Here is a 25864-nt window from a genome sequence, read left to right as displayed (position 1 = left end):
CTTGATTTATGCTTGGAGTTCAGAGTTCCATCCTTTACTGGCGTCATTCCGGTTTGGTGTAATGCTCTTTAAATACCTTTTCTGATCAGGATGAAGGATTATGGAACCAATGTTGCACTCATCACACATTACAACAGAATTCTATAAAAAAGTATTCCAGAGCTTTCAGAGTTTAAGGTGGGTAATTGACTACAATGAGTCTATGTTAAGAAATTTGTCTGCACAGTTCTGTCTAGCTTGGAAACTTCTTTAGCACCCACTGACATACAAATATGTGCTCTTAAACATGGGGGACATCTATTAAAACCCACCTGCACAACTGTATTTTTCTGTTAGATTAGATGAACCTATTGACTGTCAAAACATTCACCCCTCTTTTGCATGGTTTTAAGCTTTCCTCCTCCTTATACCAATTCCTGTCGTTTTTTTGTTATTGGTTTCTTCTTTGTGACTGAACCAGAAGGTAGAAAAAACCTGCAACCTGGTTTTGGAATTTGGGGCATATAGTGGTGCACTGATCCACATAATTAGGAAACCTAACTATAGTCTATTAGAACTGCAATTTGTTTTAGAGAAAAGCTATCCATGTTGCCAAGCCACTAGACGGTAGGATATGCACAATATAAGGATGCACAGTATAAGGATCGATAGCCGACTTGTGCTTCAAGGCACAATTCTGAGATGTAGCGGGCAGGGATGCATTTAAAGGTAGGTCAGGACACATGAGTTGCCAAAAGGACCTTGTAAAAAACGAATTCAATGCTGGCACGTAGTTTTTGAACATTCTGTTCGGTACAATGAAATGAAGACAAACAGTAGAGCATGAATAGTTCAAAGTGACATAGAACAGTAGGCTGGCAATTTTCACTGAAACAGTCAGATCTACAGGGACTATGGTTCCAAGAAAAAAATCTGTAACAAAGGATGTTTGTCTCAACTGCAAATGTACGTGCCTATTCACAAACTGCAAGGCCCGTACAGTAATACAACATGCTATTCACAAACCATAAACGTAAAATTCTGGGAAGCCCGGCAACAATACAACACTGCTCCTGAACGCCTCAGTTGCCAAAATTATAAGAACTATATTGTGAGGGCCCATGACAAAGATAGTATGCTCCTGGCTTGGCTCATTAGACCTGAATCTTGTGGATCCCCCATTACCCAGATTCACACGGGAGAGACACAACTTTACTCCCCTGTGGCAATTACCACCACCTTTAAGGGAATACTATGACATACTGGATTGCTATCAAGGAAATGGTCATGGGTAAAACCCTTTTCCCGGATGGTCTCCCACAGAGTTTTACTTTAGTCCCCCACCTGGCCTGCAGTCGCTCTATGCAGATTGCCTGAGACTGGAAGAGCTACCTGTGTCCACTCGAGAGCTAGTTGAGATCCGGCTTCCTAAGATGAGGGAACGTGGATCTCATTCCTCAGCATTCTGTCCTCTGTCCATGCTTTATATGTACTTAAAGAACCTTAGCAAGGCCCTGGCCCTCAGACTGCTACTCCATTTTCCCCACACTGATCCAGTGTGACCAAACGGTTTTATACTGTCCTGAAGCACTTCCCTTAACCTTTGGCGGTTATACCATGTCTTCTACCATCTGGAAGTGCAGTCTTGTCCGAATGCCACACTGGTGTCAGTGGAGCTTGAGAAGGCCTTTGACATGATTTGCTGGGACCTTTATTCAAAGTTATAAGACGGATGGTGCTTGGGGAATATTGGATCAATTAGGTTAGGCTTTTGCACCCCCTCCAACAGCACAGGTTACAACAGGTGCCACAATATCCCACTGATACAGTATCTACAGGGGCACGAGGCAAAGTTGCCCTACATCCCCTCTCCTGTTCATCCTGGCCATCGGACCGCTAGGGAAGCTTTTTCGTCAGGAGGGCAAAGGGCTCTAGCATAGTGGTAGAGGAACAGAAACACATTATCTTGCTTTATGGGGAAGACCTATTGCTACTGCCAGCAGACAGCTCATTGAGTGCTGCGGCGTTGCGCGTCATGGAGGAGTTTGAGTCACTTTCAAGCCTTTGAGTTAGCAAGGCCACAACCTACTTGTTCCCCGTGGTGTCAAGCATCCAGTGGCCATGGGATTTGCCGCGAGATTGGCTTGGTCCCCTACATCATTACGGTACCTAGGTGCACAGATATTCCATTCACTGGATGACCTGCAGGAGGGTAATCTGGGGAAAGCCCTACAAATGCTTAGAACAAGTGTCCCCTTTTGAAGATCTCTCAAATTGCTGGCTATGGCCCAGATCTTGGTGTCTAAAATGATAATGCTTCCGAGATTTCTCTTTCTTTATCACTCTCCTGGTCAGGGGGGAGTGGGCTGCAAAAAAGTCACTAGAGGTCCTCCGAAGTCCACCTGATTAAGGGGGCCTGGGTGGCCCTGACTGAGCTGTACTTTCCGGCGACACAGCTTTAGTGGATCACTCAGTAGCTTGATGGGGCCCACCAAGGGGAGCTAGGCCCCAGTTTGGTCAGTACGTTGTCATGGAGCACTGCTTGCCAAACTGCTCGATACGGCGATGGTACTTCCCCACCAGGGCAACTTACTAGCGATGGCCTTAATATGTTGGAGGGGTTGTGTGCTGAATACCCTGGGGGCACCATTCTAAGCCCCTGCATAGCCGCTGGTGAGTCTTCCGCATGGTGACCCCCACTCCTTTTTATAGGGCTTGCAGTTCCCGGCCTGGACTGATGCTGGACTAGTGACGGTTGAAGACTTATCAGTTGGGTATTTTTCTCCCACTGGAAGAATTATTGACCCAATACGACCTGCCTCTGGGCCAGTTAATGCAGCATCAAGCATTGGCGCGTACCTTCAGAACCTTGTGGGACAGAGAGTGTGAAGAACCAAGATGAATGGAGTACTTACAGTTGATGCTGATGTGGTTTTATACAGCACTGAACAGGACAGTCTGGAAACCCTTATTGGCACTCAGACCTAGGTGGGGAGGATTACTGGGGCAGAACCTTTCGGATCAGGAATGGCATGGGGTACTGGCATATCCCAATAAAGTCTCTAGAAATACAAGGCTGAAGTTCATCCAGTCTAACCACACACAAACAAGATGTGAGGACCTACAGGGTCCAGATCATTCATGGCAGAGACCACACAGTTGTCCTAGATGTTCCATTTTGGACGCAGGCTTTAGCTTCATGACATGGGAATGCCGCTAGCAGCAGCTGTTCTGGGGCACGGTGATACAAGTCCTAACTCCTGAACTGGATTGCACCCTTGCTAGCACACTGGAGGTCTGTCTATTGGGGTTGTTTCCTAAGCTTCGCTTGCGAAAGGTGGGGTCTAGGTTTCTGGACTTGGCTCTGGTACTGACTAGAAGAAAAATAGCAATGGCCTGGAAATCCAATGGGGGCCTGTCATGGAGACCTCGGTGAAAGATGTCACACTGTAGGCCAGAGGAGACGGCTCTACTTCGAGAGGAACTTGGAGTGTCCAGAGACATCCGATAGCAGGGCTGTGGACTGAAATATTGGAGGCTTGGGAGCACCAGGGGAGAGATACAGAGGAGGGAACTGACAGGCAGGTTGAAACGATTGGAGGCGATAGGGAGGAAACCTTGGGAGATAATGGGAAGAGGCGAGTGTACATTTGGGAAGATACTACCATGCCCTTGGGAGCAGGATGCTTCTTCCACCTGCTGTGGGCCTCCTGGGCAACTACCTCCCTCAGCCTGTACCCCAACCTAAACTATCCCTCCCCCTACGGACCCCCAGGCTGTTATTGGTCCTACCTCCTGTGATCCCTCATTGGTTGATGGGTGACTGATCATCCACCCTACTCTTTATTTCTCTTTTCTTTTCTGGCACCTCCTAGTATTGGTCAGCAGAAATGCACCCTGAGATGGTTGGATTTCTTTTTCCGTTTTCTTGTTTATACATTGGTGCCTATGGTTCTCCTTAATTTCTGACAGACTATTAGAAAGGAGTGAAATGGAGTCACAATCCGGCTAACTTTATTCCGAGGGGCCACACACTATGATGGGTTAGATCTTCCAGTGGGTGGGCTCTGGTGGTGGAAGTTGGCGGAGACATGAGCTATGCCCAGCGCCTGCCCTGGTACTTTGTGATGAGTCTTACTCCCATCTGGAAACCCCTTGATTGTCCATTTTTCCTTTTGCACCAACTAAGGATGCAATTATGTATGACCTGTTTAGTTGCCCAATATTACTTATGTTGTGCATTTGTGCTGACTCGCCATGTATTACCTGTGCTCCTCATTATGTTCTGTATTGGCCTTTAAATGTTCTATACTATATAAATGCCAATAAACACAAGTTAAGAAAAAAAAAAAAAGCAAGCATAAATCTCCACCTCTATCTTACTATTGGGAGATAGTCACACAATTAAGTTTACTACTTAGCAGTAAATGATCTGGACAAGTGTGGTGGCTGAAACAGGGTGCATATTTACTATCAAATGGGCACAGTTTTGGGAGAAGTTAAAGGCTTAGAGAGGGCAAGGAAGGGGGTTAGAGAGGGACATGCACCCATCCACAAAAGAGTAATCCCACTAGTATTAAGCTCTACTCCTAAACTTTCTACAACCAAATGGGAACCAAAAGAGTAGTAAATTACTTCCGCTCAAACGTAGATTAAGTCCAGCACCACACATGGCCAACTACTGATACTGCAATACTCCCCCATTGAAAATACTGGTGGTAGGGACTTAAATGAAAAAGTAATAGAAAACTATGTTAAATGAAATGTTTTCAAATAGTTTAACATAAATATAATTTAATGTTACGTGTATTAGAACCTTAAGAATGACTTAAAAGTAATTTAGTTATATTTGAAAGTTAACATTACATACAAATTCAAAAATGTAAATATTTTCTATAATTATTAAATATTTACATTTTTGACTTTGTAAGTGTATGTAACGTTAACTTTCAAATATAACTAAATTACTTTTAAGTAATTCTGTACATCACGTATTAATACATAATTAAAATATATATGTTAACGTTTTAGATTTCAACTTCCAAAGTAGATTTAAATTAACTATTTAACTCAAGTTACTAGTGCTGTAGCATTTTGTTGTACATTGCAAATAACTAAGACATTAATAGTTTACAAAAATATTTAAATTGTTTGTAACTCAAAAAAGAATCCATAGTGGGAATGCACGCATGGGGTGGAGATCTCGCCATGGTTAAGTACAAGGAAATCTTTAAAAGTTTATTAAACTCTATAATAAATTTGTAAATATATTTTTACGCTAAATATTAATGTAAATTATCAACATTAATATTAAATGTAGAAAATAAAACTATTGTACAGCACTATTCTCAAAATATTTATTTAAATCTTTAATATATTAAATAAAATATATTCCGAAGTTCAAAGTTAAAAAATAAATTCCCACCCGACGTAAACAAAAACAGTAATTTTATTATGCATTATTAAGAGTAAATTAAATGTGTACATTACAAGTATTAAGTTTCCTTTGTGAATAGCCACAGTAGCACTCAAATGCAGAGCAAGCAAAGTGTTAAACACACAAACCTTTGGATACATTCCTCATTAGCTAATTGGTAACCACTATTCCATAAATCAAATTGCAAATAGGCAAATGCTTCAAATAAGCAATACTTTAGAATGCTTAACACTCTGAAAATATTTCTACTTAAATCATTTTCACATATATATCTTAAAATGATCCAAGACAGAGTCAAACCTTGGGAGAATTTTTTATACTTTTAAAGTAAAACTAAATTTCCCATTGTAAAATAAAATACATACTGTGAGTCGCTGAATGCCTTGAGAATTTCTCGGTCTAAGTAGTTGCTTGTGACAACCATAGTTTTCTCCTTCTCTCGCTTTGATGCCTGGTGTTCTAAATCTCGACCTTCTAGTAAAGAATCAAGAAGGGGCAATTCTACAATCTGCAGCAGTCGCCGGATGGTCTGTTCCTGCCATACTTCATCAAGCACTAAAAAAAAAAAAAAAAAAAAAAAAAAAAAAAAAAAAACACACATTAACGCTTCAGCACAATCCTATTAATAGGACATTAAGGGAATCTTATGAATTGTGGGAAAGAGGTAACAGCTTTAATATACTTGATCATGTTGAAAAAGATCAGAGCCGTATTTTAGGAAGCACAAGTCTTAGTCAACTAATAAGGACTGTTCCCAACTTTCATCTTAAAATTGAAAAACAAAAGGAAATCCACATTTCACACTTTCGAATCAAGCTGAATACCAAAGTATTGTGATGTACACACTCACAGAGAAGACCAAGACAAGAACATTGTAGGTGGTTTCTCCAACTACAAAGGTCAGAACTGAAGTTCTTAGAACCTAGGATTAGAAGTTTAATAAACTTATCAGAGTGTTCGTTCAGGCACCCAATGGAGCTTACCACTCCAGGTTGGTGAAACCCCACCAAAGAAAACATTTATTAAGATAAAGAAGCCTCTTCAATGCTTGCTGTGCTGAAGTTCACAAACATTGCTAATATCCTTGAATATTTATATATGTGAGCACTCAAACTTTAAAAACTTTATGCAATAACACAAAACAAGGACATGCCATAACATATGCTGAACAGATATTTTTGCCTGTTTCACAGTCTAATAAAAATAAGAAAACTAAAATTGGGTAAATCTTGACCACGGGAAGAGGCGAGGTCAGAGCTGCAGACTGTGGAAGGGGAGACGGGAGCCGGACTCGAGTCCCGCGCAGTGTCGGAACCCTGTGACCCTGACACACCACTGACCCTTATCCAGTGTTGTCTGAACACTGGCGGGCGTTTCACGGGAAGATTGTGTAGTATTGGAAGGAGCCTTACATTTGTAGGGTGAATCTGGAAAGAGTACGTGCAAACTCAGATAATCGACGACTCCGCTGTTCCCATCATGTCCAAACTGAGGTCCTCTAAAATGGCTACAAATAATGACTCAAGGACCCTGGATAACTATCTTTTTAAAGTAGTTAGTAAAATTAACGAAGATAGGAGATCATCATTAAGTAGGGTTAGTCCAGAAACATCTCCCATAAGGCAGAGCTTACCCTCTATATCACCCTCTATATCACTGTCTCAGAGTGTCTCAACTATTTCCAACAATGAGAACGATTTAAATATTGATGTTTCTGTGGTAGAGCAGGTTTGTTGTTCCGAACCTATTCAAGTACAGGATTGGACATTACCAACAAAGTCTCCTCTTATTCAATCTCCCATTAGGAGAGCGGTACGTGCTTGTAGGAAGGGGCCTGTCAAGAAAGCAGGGGGTCGGAAGCCAAAAAAAGCTGGCCCAACAGCTACCAATAGGGGAAATGTCCCTGAGCCCACCAATATTATTGAGGGGGCTAGTCTGCACTCAAGTCAAATTGATCTTTTGGTCACAATTCTTGAATCTAAACTGGAAGTACTGATCAGTCCCCTGGTGGCCAAGGTAGAATTAGTGCTTCTTAGGGTTACTAGACTGGAAGGCCTTGTAGAATCTTGTTTGACTCGGTCCACTGTTCCACTGAGTACCCACTTAGACTCAATAGGCTCTATGGCTAACCGCCCAGTGGGCTCAGTTACACTCTATAGTCAGTAATAGGGTGGAAGGCTTGGGGGCTACTGTTCAGGCCCCACCAACTGTAAGTGTGCCGACCGCCTCATCCTTGTCTACGTTGCCAGTAGGGTCGGCTAGTGTACAAAACACATTTAGTCAACCACGATCAATACAAAGGAGTACTCAGGACACTATAAGAGGGACAGTCATTGATAGAAGAAGTATAACTAGGCGACATAATTCTATTAATCTCCCGCCAGAATGTGCACCATATACTGTGGTTCTAACAAATGTCCCAGAGGTTGACTTGTGCCTGAATGGTTCTGGGGTAGAAACGTATCCTGCTCTTAAAAACAAGACGCTTGCTTGGCTGAATAAGAACTGTGGATTTCATTGTGCCCTTGCAAATGACATTTTATTTACCCGCAGAGTTAGCTGGATTGGCAATGGCCCTAAAAATAGTGGTGGAGACTGCATTATTATAAATTTTAAACACCCGCAACACGTGGCAACAGTGCTTCTGAGAGCTGCAATTTTGCCAACTCTAGAAAATGCGGTTCATGCTAGACCTCTTGGCTTCTTTTATAATCATGGGACCAATACTCAATGTCGCTCGTCGTATGTGCAAGGGCAATGTTCAAATGAGAACGGAAGAGGTATGGATGTCTGTACCCCGAATGTATTTGTGAATATGTCCCGGTCTCAAATTAGGGGGGAGCCAAGTCGTCATCAGTTGTCTTACAGGCAGACCGTTAACACTTTACCTCTTCACAATCGGTTTGCTGCCTTATCTTCTATGGAGGAAAATGATTGACTGCCAAATGCCTTGGGAAATTCTTCCCAGTCTTCAGCATCGTCCATCAAGATTGCTACATGGAACATTGCTGGTTTAAAGAGCAAGTCTGGGATAGCCGAATGGGAAAGGACTCTAAAATCTTTTGACGTCATTGCTTTACAAGAGACTTGGGATCAAACGAATAGCTTTTCCTTAGATGGCTTTTGTCATTTTTGCATTCCAGCTACAAACAGTGTGGCAGGAAGACCTAAGGGGGGACTATTAAGCCTTTTCAAACTGGATATGAAAGGTACCTTAACTCAATGCCCCTCGGGCTCAGTAAATTGTCTAATTGTTGAGCTTTCCACCCAGGATAAGGGTAAGATCCTTTTTATACATTTTTATAATTCGCATGCTAATGATTGTACCAATCAAAATCTGGATGACTTGGATACATTTTTGTCAGTCTATAGTATAAATGTTAATACTTTTGAGTTAATATTACTAGGGGACTTTAACATACATCCATGTACCCTACCATGTATTAGGAGGGATGAGGAAGGCCCTCCCTTTTCCTCAACTGCTCATCCAGAACATACTAGGCAGGGGGATTATCTTGAGCTTTTCCTTGCTAAATGGAATTTATATGAGTCTGGCTGTGGAGACGGGAATAGCAGGTCCCCTACGTTTAAGGGCAAAGAAAATGGTACTATTATAGACTATATTTATTTGTCTTCTTTTTTGTTAAATAGTGTTTTAAATTATTGTACTGAGGTGTCAGTTTTTAGTGATCATAATCCTGTTGTACTTGTTTTTAAGAACACTGAACTGATTTCTCTCAAACTAGTCGCAGAGAGTGGGGGCTTGAACCTTAAAGTCAAAGACCAGAATCGAAGGTTGAAGTGGACAAAAATAGTCCCTGAAACTTTTTTTCAGGAGGTCTTATCCAAAGTGGAGGATGAAATCTCTATATGTCTAGCGGAAAATCCAGACCCTAAGGAGGTTACAGTAGCATTTGATCAGATTTGCTTAGAAATTAATCGTAGTCTCCAGGCTAAATCTAGCCAGAAGGCGCTAGAGGGCAATAGATGGTTTGATAAGGAATGCTCGAAAGCACATGGTGTACTACTTAAGGCACTAAAATCTATTCCTAAAGATCGATCAAAAATAGTAAATGCTAGGAAAGTGTATAAAAAAAAACTATTCTAGAGAGGAAAAGGACTCTGAAAGATAACGCCTTGGCTCAACTCTTGGATCCAGCAACCCTAAAAAACAGTGGTTTATTCTGGAAAATAATAAATCAGCCCTTTTTTTGTGATGAAACTAATACTCCTTTAGAGGCAAACATCCCAGATGAGGGCTGGATAAAACACTTTAGTCAGATATATTCTAATATTGGTCCTCCTGGTGGAACTTTAGCAGATGAAGTTGGGGAAATCTCCCCTGACAAGGATGCAGTTATTTTTGCAGTTGCAGATGTTGAAAGGGCTATAGACCTACCCACAAAAAACAAAGCCCCGGGCCCAGATGGGGTACCTGGGGACGTTTTTAAAAGTTTTCCAAAATTTTGGTCTAAGGTATTATGCAAGGTTTTTAATAATCTTGCATTTGATAAAATTCCGTCTTCCTGGAAGAAATCTATAATTATACCAGTGTTTAAAAAGGGTAATAGGCAAGACCCATCTTGTTACAGGCCGATTTCATTGATTGATTCCTCAGTGAAAATTTTAGGTCGAGTTATCTTAAATAAATTGAACGATTGGTTAACAGAGAAAGGGGTCCTAGCAGATGTGCAGTATGGTTTTAGACCTAAAAGGAGTACTATAGATCAAGGCTTGAATTTGTATTTATTAATAGAGAAATACACGAAGGCAAAGGAGGGTTCCATGTATCTGGGGTTCATGGACCTCTCGTCAGCCTTTGATCTTGTAAATCGATCTAAATTATGGAAAATCTTACTTGACATGGGACTGGACAAGGCTCTTGTTAACCTCTTAGTAGATTTACATACTGACCTAACAGCTTCTGTTAGAGTTACTACTGCGGGGCGATGCACCAGCCACTTTAACTCAGAAAGGGGAGTCAGGCAGGGGTGCATTCTGGCTCCCCTTCTTTTTACTATTTATATAAATGCCTTGGAATCTACACTAGAAGATGCTACCCAGGACACCCCACGGATAGGAGAACTCGGTATTCCGGTTCTCCTATACGCGGACGATGCTGTCCTGCTTTCTCGTACTGGTGTTGGTCTTCAACGATTATTGGACGCCTTTGAGGTTTTTATGACTTCCTTGGATTTAAAGATCAACGTTAAAAAGTCCCAGATTATGATCATGGGTAAGGGTAATAAAAATAAACTCCCCAAAACTTTTACTTGTGGGAGGCAAGAATTGTGTAGAGTAGCAATATTTCCATACTTAGGGATCACTTTCGATGAGAAAGGCTCCTGGGGCCCCCAGATAAAAAATAGAAATGTTGCCCTTGCAAAGTCGTCCTCTGCTCTTCGGGGTTTTATGAACAAACTCGGGGCGAGGCCAATTGTTAGTTTGCTAAAAATTTATGAAGCAAAATGCCTTGCAATAGCAACGTATAGAAGTGCGATATGGGGCTATTGCTCTATGGAAAGTATACAGATCACGGAAAATAAATTTTTAAGATCGGTTCTCTCTCTCCCACAGTCTACTTCCACACACATTGTCCATACTGAATTGGGTGTGGGCTACATTTCAGACTTGATCAAACTGGCCCCCGTTCTAGCCTGGCTAAAGATCTGGCTGAATCAAGAAATTCCGCTCAACCACTCCATATTAAAAGATTACCTGCAGCTGGATAAAGTAAATAAAATAGCGTGGCTAGTTTATATCAAAAATTGTTTTGTTAGATTAGGGAGAGCGGATCTTTTTTATTCCCCAGAATCAATAACTGTTAAAGATATTGGACTAATTAAAAGCATGATGAAAGATCGGTTATGTCTAGAAAGAGAACAAGTTGAATATGAGAAACCATCGGTGCGGGCCAGTATCATTTTGAGTACTTATGTGGGCCCTGAATTATATTTGTCTATTGTAAATCAACCCTTTCACCGGTTTCTACTCACACGCTTTCGGTTTAACCTGATCCATCTAACTCTTGGCCATTTTCAAACCTGGTCTCCTCCGGAAAAAGGAACGCCGTGTAATTGTGATAATTTTTCGATCCAGAATACAATGCATTTTCTGTTATTCTGTGACCATTACGCGGCCTTAAGAAATAAATATTTGTTCCCAATTTTAAAGGAGGAGGGGTTTATACAGGTCAAACCTGCCCTCTTGTTCTTACAGTTATTACAGACCCCTAGGATTATGTTCCATGTTGCTAGTTTTTTAGTGGGAGCTGTTAGGGTTAAGAAAAAGAAGTTCGCCATCAATCCGATTATTTTATTGTAATGAATTGAGTGATTAATTAACTTTTTATAGGAAATGTAATTTCTGCGAATCTGGGAGAATATTAATGTTTTACGTTAAATGATGTTTTTAGGATGTTTTACTTTACTGACCCCCTTTTTTGAACATTGTAGATAATATAAATTGTTGATTGCCTGTAATATGTGATTGAACTTTTTTTTATTTTTTTATGCCTTTTTATGATATTTATCGAAATAAAGTACTTTGACTGACTGACTGAGTAAATCTTGATTCTCAACAAAACTTGTAAGGTTTTGTTTGTGACTGGCATCAAGGATAAAATGTTTTTCCAAAGACTTTTTTTCCTTCACAGGCACTTACAAAAAGCATGACCAGCATTATGTATGCTAAGTTTCTATATTACCTATAATTCATATCAATAACTATATTGAACACATGTAAAGGGTAAACTCCATCCAAGAAAAATTAATCAAAGTCACCAGAAAACACCATTAAGGTTTAAAGGTGTTACCTGGAAAATCAGGCCAAGGTTGTTCAGCAGAAACAGATGACAGGACAAAAAGAATCCACTCAGAGGTGACATTTGATACTGATGCAAAGATTTCAAAGGAGTTTTGTTGTTGAACAGATGTCAATCTATATTTGAGTACTTGAGGTCTGGATAAAATACCAATCAACCTACTGGGACCAAGCATTAATATACTGGTTAACATTCAGGGATATGAAACCACAGTCTTATTTGAATGTGAAACTGAAGTCTTATTTGACTATGCATTTAAAGTATACAAGATTAGTTTCCGCAGAGCTATCTAATCCCTTACAGCTTAAGCTATGGGGTGGGCAAACTCAAAGATGACTGCCTCTGTAGAGAGCTTCACAGCTCCGTTCTCACCGAACATCCAGCGCTGGGAAGCAGAGGTCATGCAAGTACTGCTGTGAAAGGCCCAGGGAAACAAGTTCAGGTAAGGTGCGCCACGGTCTCTAGATGGACTACAGAAATTGGTAGTTCTGGACTTTTTGAATTATGGCGTGTATCTGCCACAGCCTGGCCTTTCCGGATTGTAATACCACATGCGGCATACTCTGAAGTACTTGAAGTCTAGGCAATGCTAGAGCGCCCATGTGGGAGCCAGATTAATGAGGGAGGGACCTTCAGATCCCAGTGATGAAGTTACCGGAATGGGGAGAGAGCTATCTCAGGGGCTGAAAAAAAGGAAGAGGGGCTGCTGGTAGGCAACTGCTTCTCTCCCCACTGTGATACATCTTACAACCACTCTTACTCAACCTGAGGCAACAGTTCACTACCTAAAAACAATGGGGCCTAAAGAGCATGAAGAAGAATAAAAAAAAAAAAATAATAATAATTAACGGGGACATAGAGGTAGATTTTCTGGACAAAACTTTGAATCCCCCCCCCCCCCAACGAAGAGTCCACTAGGGGGGTGATGGGCCTATGAAGGAGGCGACTGTCACTACGAGGATTCCATGATTAAGGTTTCACTGCATGATTTGCAGAGAGCTACAGTATGCATTCAAGGGGAGATTGCCTCTTGTGAGGAGTATATCAAGAGATGGATTACTGAGAAAGCATGATATGGGATGAATGGACCACCACCCGCCTGCAGTGAAGGGTTAGTCTCCTCAAAACACAAACGAGGATGCAGATACTAGCAATTTGAGGAATGTATATCTGCCTCCATTTCCAACTTGGAGGATAAGTTCAGAATAAGGACAGAGCTGCAAAAGAGGATTCTAGACCTGCTTTCACTACCTTGGGACAGAGCTAATGACAGAGAGGACAGTGTCTGCTTTAAGTGGTTTTAGAGGTGATATGGGTGCCTAAGTGACTGTATTAAGAGCCTCCTGCATTCCACTCATGGGTCCTTCCAGCTCTAGCGTGAATAAGGGTACCACTATTGGTTCTGCTGGGCAGAACACACCAAGACAAACTAGTGACTAGAGCGACAGCCTGAAAGAGTGATTTGTCTCTGTGGAGATCCAACAGTTGAATCCTTCCTGCCCTCAGCTGTGTGACCCTATAATGCAGGACAAAAGAGATCTGAAAGTCCTGGGAGTGGATGTTTCCTTAGGATTTCTGCTCAGGTTGTGGCTACTGAACTTGTGTGTTCACCAAAACCAAGGCAGCAAGGGACTTCCTAACCAAGAACAATATTAGAGTCCTGTGAAACTGAGGGGCAATGTTTTTTCCCTAGAATATCACTTTTCACATTGCATCCTGCTTATATGAGAAGGCATATTTATTTTAAGAGGCAACTTGAAGCACAAAACCACTAATAAGGACCAGGAGGATATATTCATTGTTCCTTGGTTTTCTAATTCAGTCACTCTTTATGGGTCGCCACAGCTAGGAAGATCAAGTTAACTCTAAGATTCAAGAAGAACCAGAATGGTTACAATGGTAGCACTAAATGATATTCCTTTACCAGGGAAAGGCCTAGTCTGAAGCACATTAACGAACCAGTCATCACAGAGTGACCAGCTCTTAAGTATCCATCACCAATTTCACATTCTATAATATCACCTATGCAAGAAGGGCCAAGATGATAAGATTTCACTTTAATGCCCTGGCCCTACAGGAATTTCCAAACTAGATTATGAATTTTGTATAACAGGATTGTTAAAACAAAATCAGCAGAAAATGTTAAAGAAGAAAAAACTAAAACTCGCAAACTTACGTTGGGGTAGAAAAACACCTGTCTACGCAATATAAAGGCCACTTCTTCCTAGTTTATAGTTTAGTTAACATTCAAAAGTAACCTCATCATGCCCCAAACACAGCAACAACAAAAACAGCCAGACCGATTCAGACTTTGACTAAGGAAAGTTGTTCATAAAACGTTGATTGCATCCACAGTAAGCACTGGTGACAGGAACTATTTAAACGAGGCAACTGAGCCCTTGCATAACAAGTTCAGAAGTTATGTTTTCGCTATTAGCGTGGAGCACATTTGCCTTGGGGGACATATTTGCAAATTTTGACATACTCTAGACTGTACCATTTTAGATACAAGAAAATGTTAAGCTCGAGAAAAGCTTCTTGCAAAACAGACCCCCAAAAGTGGACTAATCCTGCTCTTGGTGTGATCAAAAGTTAAGTTTGTAAAACCGATGGGTCACTGGTGCTATCACATTCTAAAACTCATTTTGAAAAAGATCCCTAGCTATATGATGCAACTGGAAAACAATGCCAGATGAGATAAGTGTGATAGTTTTTGTGAAGGTAGCTTTGCAGGTGGACCCTGCAAATAAATGAATCCAAAATCTTTGGCCCAAAATATAGAAAAAAAATGCTATAGAATCAAAAATATTAAGCACAAATAAAAAAACAACATTTTGTTAGGTATAAGCATTTAGTTATTATTGGATATAAACTACCAAAACTTTATATTGCACAGTTGTGAAACATACGTTTTCACATTACTGTCTAATTTGCAAATACATTTATAGGCAGACTGCTCTCATACACTAATCCTTAAGAAAATTCAGCCAGAACATGCTTCATGGCATACTTGGTGCTTTAAGGCTATTCTAGTTATATAACCAAAACGAATTTCGAGTATTTAACGTCGTCCCCAATTCCTGCAATTTCCAGTGGTTAATACAGTCCAACTATCCAAATCATCAATTTTATATTATACGAGATACTTTAAATCCTTAAATAGATCGGTCTATTAAATTTTCATATATCCACCTTCCTTCTCACAAATCTCAAGTAAAATTGGAACTCCGTTACCACAAGCTCTTTCTGATTGAACCAATGTCAATAATTAAACCCGATAGGATTTCTTCAATACCAGTTCAACATTTGATATTCATGAGTAAAATGAGTCCATGAAAAGTCCCAACAGAGGTCCTCCTGCCTCTTCGCCACAATCAGCACAGAAAAAGGATACGACAAGAAGAACAAGTGTGCAACATTTTACTACAATAAGACCAATGCGCTTTACAAGCTGGCGTGTGTGTCAAGGGTCTTAGTTTATTTAAAATATGCATTTTATTCAACTGATGTGATTTAATAACATTCCACTTCGTTCGGATTATGAGGCGGACGCTTTGAATGTGTATGGAAACACTTGAGGGGTACAGCAAACTGGACTTGTAGAAGCTAAATTTTATTTTCTCTGATGGGGTTTCTTTAAGAAGGTAAGTGGTAAGGAGTTAAAAAAAAATCAGATTTCAACATTCAGGGACATGTTAAATCACAAAATAATGTGAATAACAACAACTGAATAAGTCAAAGTAAACTATTTGGCAAACACAAGACAAAGTTCAAAAGGTTAAGTAGGAAAACTGTGTAAAAAGGAAAAACCCAGACTGTTTTTGTTAACACTATTAAGTGCAAAACTAAAATGTCAGCTATGTGTACAATGGTGAATTACAGACACCAAATATGCTCTGTTTTTCCAGTTCTCACCTGCAGTTCTTCAGTCCAGTGACCTTGTAGTATTTTAAGGTGATCACAGAAAAGCAGCACTTCAGTGGCACTGGAATCTGATGAGGCAGCTTACATTCAGATTTCTGATGTTTGCAAAGGTTAGAAGAAAAGGATATATTTGCACACTAAGAGTAAAGACTCTTTGAAGCTCATGAACATTAACTTGACTATGCGTAATGGGTGTTTTGTTTTCCTTTGGAACAATACAACTTTCCAACAGATGTTTGTCTTACTATTTACATGCCAAGAAACCTGCATATCTAGATTTTCCAACCTGATTTGATATTGGCAGGCAGGCCGTATTGTAATGCTTCTGACAATGCCATGCAAGGTTACTGCAGGCAATTTTGTTATTGTTTTGCAGCAGAACCTTTTGTTGGCATAATAGGATATCAGTTTACAAGCCAAGTCCATTAAGATGTTTGCCTACTTAAAATTTGGATTCCAAAAGGGGTGTAATAAAGAAGTCAAATCTTGCCACTTTTCCCATGCATCACAACCTAAATCTTAAGTGTGGCCTATTGTGTGCAAACAAGTTTGATCTTCTAAAAGTTGGATCTACCAATGCCTGAAGAACAGTAGCCATTTACCAAGGATGCTGAAAAATCCACCTTCGTCTGCAGTAGAATAGTTATCAACTCTCAAGTAGTTGCAACCAGAGGCTACTAAATGCAGATGGTCGGTAATGACAATCCAACACCCAAGCGCAAAGCTGTATTGATAACTAAATGCCCACAAAAGTGAGGTCGGAAACAAACTACTTGATACAGCAGAATGCTTAATAGTACCATGGAGGACAAGGGTGGCTTTCAAACGACAAGAGATGAAACAACTTGTAGGTGATCAGAACTTATACATATGTTCTGGTGTGGTCGTTCTACCAAAACAGCTGTGGGTTACTGTTCCTTTCTTAATGAATGCCCACTTGAAATAAAGGTTTTAGTCTGCGATAAAACATTTTTAGATGCCTAAATTCCTAAATATACAGAAGGCGAATGTTGTATGCTGAGTCACAGGCAGACTACTTCAGAGAAGCAGCGTGTGGGCCCACTGCACAGCCTGCTTCCTTAACCCATTATGGATTTCGAAGACAGATGCCACCCACTCACTGATGCAACTTTTGGGGCTCATCTAAGCAGCTTTCAGGCAAACAACTTCTGAAGCACACCAAATATGCCTTCAGTAAGAGTGGGAACGAGCTACTGCGTTGTTTTTACAGCTCCTTTCTTTAAGCACTCGTTTACAACAGTGTTCCAACTGCCAACGTCACGGAATAGCATCTTCTTGACTAAGGTAATCCTTTTCTCCAGAATGTGGGGTCTGCTGTGCGGGCATGCCGTCTACTGTGACTGTATGAACAGGTAATTTCCTTTAGACTTTTGCCTGTTCTGGCACAGGGATAGCAGCAACGGCCTCTTTGCCCAATTCAGTTTGGAGGGGCTTGCCATTTCACAAACACATTTTATGGTCTTTCTTGCACAATACTAATCATCTTTATAGAAGTCAACGGCTGTGTTTTTTTCTACTGCCAATCGGGCATCACCTTGAAGCAAATTTCCACACCTCATCAAAATACTGAGACGTGCTCCTACCATCATTTCAACAGCTAGGACCACCGAAGAAGTGAGTTTCGTTTGCTGGTCCATTAAAGATAATTTCTTTTTTGTTTTTATTTAAGAAGTGGGACGCTTAGTTTTTCTTCACCGTTTAGATCCTGAGTGACTGATCATCTATCAGTGATGATATGTTCCAGTCAGAGCTATGCTGCGTCTATGATGCAAATTAGATTGATAGTGTAGAACATTAAAAGAAAACATAAGAGAATATTTTAGAAGTACAGTTATGCATTAAACCTGCATTCTGTGGTGCACACTTACTGTAGATTACCAACAATGCAGCAATGCTAACATGCAAACATGTGAATTCTTGCAATTAACCCCTTTCTAGATTCAATGTAACTGTTTATTCCTTTAGTTTTTTGTGGTATAAAAAAAAAGAAAAAAGAAAAATCACTCCATTTCGTTTCAGCCTTTAAAGTTTTTGGAGGAGGTTGGGGGATTAATGCCTAGTTGAATACTAGGAACTCCCTCATATATTTGACCCAGATACTTCAACCCAAGGGCTACACTTAAAGTTTTAAAAACCAACAGAGGCGGGTGGGAACACAAGGCCACAACAATGGGTGAAAAGGAAGACAGTAGGAAAGTGATAAAAATTACGAGATGTAGTTAAGCAAAGACCGGATAGGTAGCTAACAAGCATTAGCAAAGATAATAGGTCTGGCATGGACAAGCTAGTGCGAGGTTTACTTTATTGCAAGTCACAAAAATGCAGTCACCTAAAAAACACTGCTATATGTGTACAATGAAAATGTCACATTCAAAAAATACTAATTGATCATGCCATTGATGAGGGCGGTCCTAGTCAATTAAAAAAAACAAAAATACATAAAAGCAAAACTAGTTTTGTTCTCGTCTGAAAAGGCACACATTGCCACAGAAGTCCTTGGTGCTGAAGTCAACTACTTTGTGCAAAGAGGTGCGCCTTGTAAAAGAGCTGAAGGTCATCACTCAGACTGAAGCTAGCCAACGGCTGGGGTCGGCTGACCCACTGCAGCATGCTCTATGGTGTAGTGGAGGGATGAAAAGTGTAAGTGACTACAGGCCGAGGTTGTAGCAGTGTGTCTGAAAGTGCAAATAATTTTAGTAAAAACCAAATGACTTGGCTAACGTCCACCAAGTACAACCAACCATAAAAGAGTCGGCACTAGGCACCCAGACACTGGCAGATGTTGCCCTTTATAAATTGCATCCGACATCTAATACTATTCGTCAGTAATAATACTTAGTTGAAATCTCCAAATCAAATTTGAAATCTAATAAGGCTGATTAAGCCTTTCATCATTCTACAGTTGACAAAAGCAGATCTCTGTAGAGTTGACTTAATTCAGTGAGTTTTTGTTCTGTGTCTTACTTGATTAAACCAACACCACAAAATGTGGGCCATCAGTGATCTTAAAGCTTTCAGTAATGGCAAGAGATGTGAAAACCTTCCACCTATAAGACTGCCTTGCGTAAATGGAAGATGGGAGTAACAACAAAAAGGTTACAGGACTTAATTCAAGGCAGGATATAAAAAACTTCAGCCCTGTCATCACTGGGAACTACCTCCCTTTCAAAACAATGCAGCCAACAGGTCCATCCTGGGCCATCTACTAATCCACAACAGCTCGAGCTCAAAGCAGATTTGACAATATCAGCTCAAAAAAGCATCTACCCTTTAGAAGGCCATCGTTATCAAAGGAGAGGGATGCAAGAGAGATCTGCACAAAGGTGCTGGGGAAATCCAAAGGAGGAGATTTTCACAGCCTGTGACGCTTTCCCTGTTGGTAAGTGTGATATGCAAGAAAGGATAATAGCAGCTTGCCAGAAATGTTGAATATTATCTGGAAAAAACAGCCAAGCCGCTAAATCCCCAACTGCAAACCCGAGATGTACAAATGGCTTAAATTAGGAAATCATAATGGTAGCCAGTAGCAGTTTCTCCTTTAGGGCTCAGGGGCTGCATCCCTCTGAAATTCCTGCACACCTACATCAAAAAAATATTAAATATATCGATTCGTTTATAGATAGAGTAGTATCTCTAAACAAATCGATGCAATTAAAAGTAGGCTCCCTGTTCCGCCTCTCTTTGAAGTACAATACGGAATCCAGGGATTAAATCAACTTTTCTGCACTGCGAAGCTCGACGCAGGGTTTGACTTTCTAAAGCCCTCGCTTCCAATGTGGTCTATGCTGGTATCCACTGTAGGCCAGTGCCACTTTTAGCGTCATGGTTTTGTGTGTTGGAGCCTTTATCCCTGCGTGAGGGCAGGCATCAGTCATTCACAGGATCCCACCCTTTCCTATTCGTCACACAGGAGGAGTGAATGCAAGCACGTATGGTTTAGTACCTTGTCATTGGCAATGGTAAGTGTTATAATGCTGATCTTGGGTTATTTATATTGTGCTGAGACCCCTTGTCCCCTTAACCCACACTTTGAAACCCTAGACCCTGGCTGCAGGTCGCTGGCCCCTTCAAAAGCGAAGCTGCTATATTTGTTCCTCCGCTAAATTGTTCCATGGATTGATTTGCGAACAATGAATGTTAAAATTGGTGTTACTCATTTATTTTAAACAGATAACATCTACTGACAAAGCCAATAGGACTGACACATTTTAGGTGTATGTCAGTTGTGTTATATTTCTGGATGAAATAACATCTCAGAGAAACCAAAATACAGGTCGGGTGGCAGACTAAGGGAATCACAGAAGTTTATTTTACATGTCCCTTTTAGCGAGCCCCACTTTTTTCATCCCACTTAAAGACTTGTCTGCACAGATTTCTGCATGACTGATTGTAGCCAGCAGCTGTGGGTGCTTCCCAATGCCTGCTTGGAACATTTACTTCTAAAGTTGATGCCACATGCAATGCAAGACACTGGGCAAGCACACACTTTAGAGGGCCTGATGTAGTCAGGCTGTACAATTTGCACAATAAAATAACTTTGGATGTATTATTGCAGTTTTTAATGTGTTTAAAATGTCAAGGCTATACATTCGCACTGCTTTATAAACCTTGCTTTCTCACTAAATTGATTTGCTTTCAAATGCACCATTTGTCCTTTTTTTTTTTTTTAATTTGTTTCTTGGGAGGAGGACCCACCCTCGACCCCATGTCTGTCCATTAGGCTTGCTCTCCACATAAGTCATACCCAACTTTTACCCCCCACCACCTTCAAATGTCACTAGTCACCCCACTGATGGGGGCTTCATAATCTGTTCTCTGAACTATTGCATTCAACTGCTATGCAGCAGCTTGTATGAGCATCACCAAATCTGCAGGCACACTTCATGAGTTCCAATCAGACTTCCTCTGAGTGGGCAAAGCATAGCTACATCGGGATAAGGAGGACTCCATGGTCAGAATTTCAAACTCCACTACAGCCATTTCAGACAGAGAAGCATTCCCAGTATGCCTTGTGATGTCTAAGAGAAGCACTTTGACAAATGTGCTTTAAATGCATGCAAAACCTCTGACTAGGAATGCAATACAGTGCTGGGCACTGATAAGTCAGGTCACAGCAGAGTTTGACACTGGGTCCCAACAGACAAACCACACATCACATGATTTAGTCTCTCCAGGAACACTTTGTCAAATGTTACACATACTATTTGGTACTGCACCAGAGAAAGAGGAAGGTAGTTATTGGTCTTCAGGTAAGTAGTCATCCTAAAGCTAATCTCCTAAAGGGCACGCTAACTGGGGTTCAGTATCCATATCCATATCTAATGCTTTATTTAGTAATACAGAAAAGAATCTGACACAGGCCAGGTGCTATGTTCACATCAAAGGTCCAGTTCCTTAGACTACAGAGATACCAATGCTAGGTTTCAAGAAAGAACATTACCATCTGTGAAAGTAGCAAATGACACAGACAAAAGTCTAGTGTGGTCCTGGAGACTGTGCCCACTGATTAGCTTTTCCAAAAGACAACCAGCTGCCTATCCCGCCATCACTCCAACCCTGATGTAACCAGCAGACTAGTAATGCCTCATGACCATAGAGCTCCCTACTACAGCTGGTAGGAAAGAATTCAATTACAGGACAGTTGGGAGATGTATTAAGTTTCTTGCAGTTTGCTGATCCAAGGTCTGCTAGAGCACCACCAGCTGCCTGAAGAGCTGATATAGGAAAACCAGCTCCTCACTGACTCGTACAGGCTCCCATTTACAGGGTGTGAAAGGACACACTGTTGCCCCTTGAAGCTCCAAGTTTCATAGAAAAGTCTGCATCTGGACATAAAACCCAACATCATCAGGTAGCCTGTAGCTGAGATCCTATACATCTCAAGGTTCTGTCTCCACATATATGGGGTTCCCTACAAACATTATGTCACCAATGTCATGGTGGATTAAATAAGGTATGTGGACAGGTGTCAACAAAATAGTTCTACTAACATTTACTCAGAACAAGCAGGGACGCTGGTAAGGAATCACCACCGTGAGTAGGATGCACATGCAAGGATAGGCATGTGGAGCAATATTTTTGCATCGAGTTCTGGGGCACTGGACAAGTTTCCCTCGGGTATAGATTTATATATAGACCAACAGCCAAAAAGAGGTGAAGTAGAGGGAATTCTCAATTCTCTAAGTGATATGGCTTCAGTAGGACAAGATTAGCCACACAGAGAAAAAACAATCAGCCATGCGAAAATCCAGAGTTGCTCTAGTAACAAATCTTACATTCAGTAGTTAAAGAAGGTCAGCAGTCTCCAGGGGGGTGAAATCATCTTCAATCATGGAGGACGACGAAGAGCAGGCCAGCAAACAGTAAAATTGATTGTACACCCATCATGCATGGATTTACAGCTTTGCTTACCTTTCTGAGGTAGGCCAGCAGTGGCATTTACTGGAGGTAAGTCAGTCGGTGTCAGGCTCAAGTTATCCCAGAGGTTTTCTAAACTCTCCGAATTCAATGGAGAATTGTGAAATAAACCGGTTTCATCCTGCCTAATAGAAAAGCAAACAAAGGATTTTTACACATGTAACTTAAACCAAATTACTTTTTGAAGTCAAGAAAACGTTTGAGCCTCTAGACATTCCAGACAACACACTGCAATGACCTACAACCCCAAGCCAGACCCATTGGGAAATAAAACACCCTTGCCTAATGCATTACAATGTTAATTTATTTTATGTAATTCTTCCTGACATTTTTGCTTAAATGTTTACAATTACTTTCGGTGTGTGTGTGTTGCGGGGGGGGAGTGGGCCATGGAGCATAGATGCCACTGAACTATGCTGTTGTAGATAAACTGTGTGCAACAGGTATAGACAGACGTGGGTCTCTTGCTCACCTTGCCACAGGACTCAAGTTATAACTCACTGGCCAGGCTTATGCAAGCCAAAACCAGCCTGTGATTGCTTTTGTTTCCGTCTGGAGGGGCCTAGCTTTTCAGGCTGGACAGGCATAGTCCAGCACCAGACCAGAGTGTGGCAGTCTTCTGATAAGCCATCTTGGTAGAGGTAATATTAGGCTCAGCAAAAACTACCAGATTCCGTTCCTCTACGCCAGCAGAGTTGTTGTCCCCTTTGCAATGGTGTGCCTTACTATTCAATGCAGGACTTTAAAGGCTAAAGAGCAGCAGCTGCCAGGTTTTTTAATCTGTCTGAGAAAACAAGACTGCACCAGCCATTCTACATACCTTTCTCCTTATTGGGAAGAGTCCTATTTGTACCACCAATCAGCTTGTCATTGCTCAGCTATCAAGCCCGTAGCACCGCCCTCCAGAACTGAACAATAAAAGTAACGATCTGTTGGCTTTGTTGCTCAACGTAAAACAAAAATAAAGTCATTGGTTTACAAAGGCCTGACATGCTGCTAGGTAAGCTTGAAGGTGGTGTTCGTTTCTAAGAAACGTTGTCAGCTAACCAGAACAGCTGTTTAGACAATAGCTCCTAGGAAGGAACTCTGTACACACCACCCATTTCTTCACAAGCCTGCATAGCAGCAACGTCAGATTCCAGAAAACAAAGCTTCAAAAGAAAAGAGAAATTACTCTTACAGTCAAGCCAGAACTTAAATGTGGATATCCCAAGGATTTCCTAAATTACAGAATGATTAAAGATGTAACCCAGAACATGACCCAGCATCTCGCTTGTGATTTACAAAATGTTTTAAAAGTAAAAATTTTGCTCCTATATATATATATATTTATATTAATCTTAGTATTAATTTTCTAAACAGTCGTGAGACTCTTCAGTAAGCACTGTGGTCTAGGCGTCTGCAGACAGGTTAAGAACCCACCGCTCTAGGAGGACGAGTGATGCGTTTTGTAATCACACGAACAACTAACCAGACTGCTACAAAGTTATTGAAAAATATCATCTATAAACATTGCTGCGGGGGACCACGGATAAGGCTGGAGGAGAGCAAAGGACTGCACTGCTTGGTGTGATTCCAGAGGTCATAATATAAATGGATTCAGCTGAAATGCAGTTTTGAGTTCCCTGCAGGAGCAGGGTGATTAAGTGGGAATGATTTCTAACCATCAAGGATAACAAGCGGACTTGTTTCTTCCATTAGCACTAGGCTTGAGGGAAGTGGAACTTCGCTGTAAGTTATACAAGGAGCACTTGGCGTGGTACCGAACGGCCATCTCTGCAACCTTAAGCCACAGAGGCCATAAGGATTATAGTCTGCCACTCATACAGCCAGACGTAGGCTTGTCCAAGCCAACTTAAACTCTACCTCGAGTCAAGCACAGGGGTCCCCATAAGAGAATCAAAGATGGTTATACTTTCTGTTAAGTATATGTGTATGTACATATTTTTATGTAAAACAATGTACATACACATGTAAATAGCAGATGAATCTTTAAAAAAAAAAATCCGACTGACATACATAATTCAAATAAAGCACTAACCCTAACATTATTGGGAAATCCAATAAGATCCACCAACAGTACCTATTCTACATTACCCTACACCGAAACATAACAGCAACAGGAAAAAAAAATACCAATACTTAACATCTCGCCAAATTAAAATCTTACACACAAAAATAAATGAAACAATAAAAACGTGTTTGATTGTATTTCAATGTATCCCAGCTGCTTTAGGGCAGAATACACGTCCAGTGAGGCTGTTTTGCTACCCTTGAGAAGACGGTGCCTCAGGTGTCCAGTAAAGTAATATTTCTTCCAACTTCCCATAGCCCAGTGCAGCTTTCCCTAGAAGCACGTTCAGAATTGTCTAAGGAAGTCAAACGAACATCTAGCCACTTCTATAGATCCCATCAGCATCAACTTCTGGAGTGGCACAAACGCCTAAAGCTGTTGGGCGGGTAGAGTCTACAGTTGTATTCCATACTTTTTACTGATAAACTATGCACACAAGAGGCATCTACAGTATTTACTCCCAGTTATGTTTCCAAAGTCTGGAAGTGCACAGCTACAGATCTTGTGTTGCTATTGTACATTTCTACAAGAGTTGAATGGCAGTTAAAACTTCAGGATAAAGTTCTAGATTAGGTGGATCCTCCAGGCTTCTGTAAAAGAGAACCAATGAACAGAGTATATGGTTGAGGGAAATCGAAATTATTTGAAGGTATTCATTCATTAAACTAGCATTTACCTGTTAAAGATTTTTAAATGTAAGCCCAATACACTGCCAAACACAAGTTGGTTATATCACAAGTTTGCTGTGCCTACTCATCACTTCATCCTGGTAAGGTCTGCACTAACACGAGAAAGACTAATGTACAAGGAAAGCTATACATATGTATTTACAAGGAATGGCCTCCACGTACTGAACATTAGATCAAAATCAGCTAAGATGAGATGTTGATAGCTAAAAGATAAGCAAATTCAGACCAACTGATTTATATTATCTGAGGTCATTAGCCATTTCCTTGTTATGATTGATAGGCTATGGCAGGGCCCCAATTCCAGTAATCCGTCTGAGTGGGCTTGTACAAATAACTAAATTCATGTGCATGCATATCAAATAGGTAATTGCACAGACCCCCACCAAGAGTGTTACAGCAGGCCAACTGTAAGTAAGAGAGATAAACTAGCAAAACATCCATCCAAACGCCTTAATGACTGGGAATGAGGAGTGAAGAACTTTTGCATCAAGTGCAAGTCA

The 25864-nt window shown here is 40.9% G+C and overlaps 1 protein-coding gene across 2 annotated transcripts in view; it reads right to left on the bottom strand.

Moving 5' to 3' along the window:
• Nucleotides 1-25864, bottom strand: part of DEPDC7 (DEP domain containing 7) — a 217186-nt gene that overhangs the window by 78996 nt on the left and 112326 nt on the right. For both annotated transcript variants that reach the window (XM_069223519.1, XM_069223520.1), the window contains exons 3-4: nt 22596-22726; nt 5782-5971 (exon numbers count right to left, since the gene is read on the bottom strand). In XM_069223519.1, coding sequence (XP_069079620.1) covers nt 5782-5971; nt 22596-22726 — 321 coding nt within the window. The remainder of the gene's footprint in view (nt 1-5781; nt 5972-22595; nt 22727-25864) is intronic.

Source organism: Pleurodeles waltl, chromosome 3_1 (assembly GCF_031143425.1).
Source record: "Pleurodeles waltl isolate 20211129_DDA chromosome 3_1, aPleWal1.hap1.20221129, whole genome shotgun sequence".
Taxonomy (NCBI): domain Eukaryota; kingdom Metazoa; phylum Chordata; class Amphibia; order Caudata; family Salamandridae; genus Pleurodeles; species Pleurodeles waltl.
Note: the sequence above shows the minus strand (reverse complement) of the source record. Positions and strands in the feature narration are given on the sequence as shown.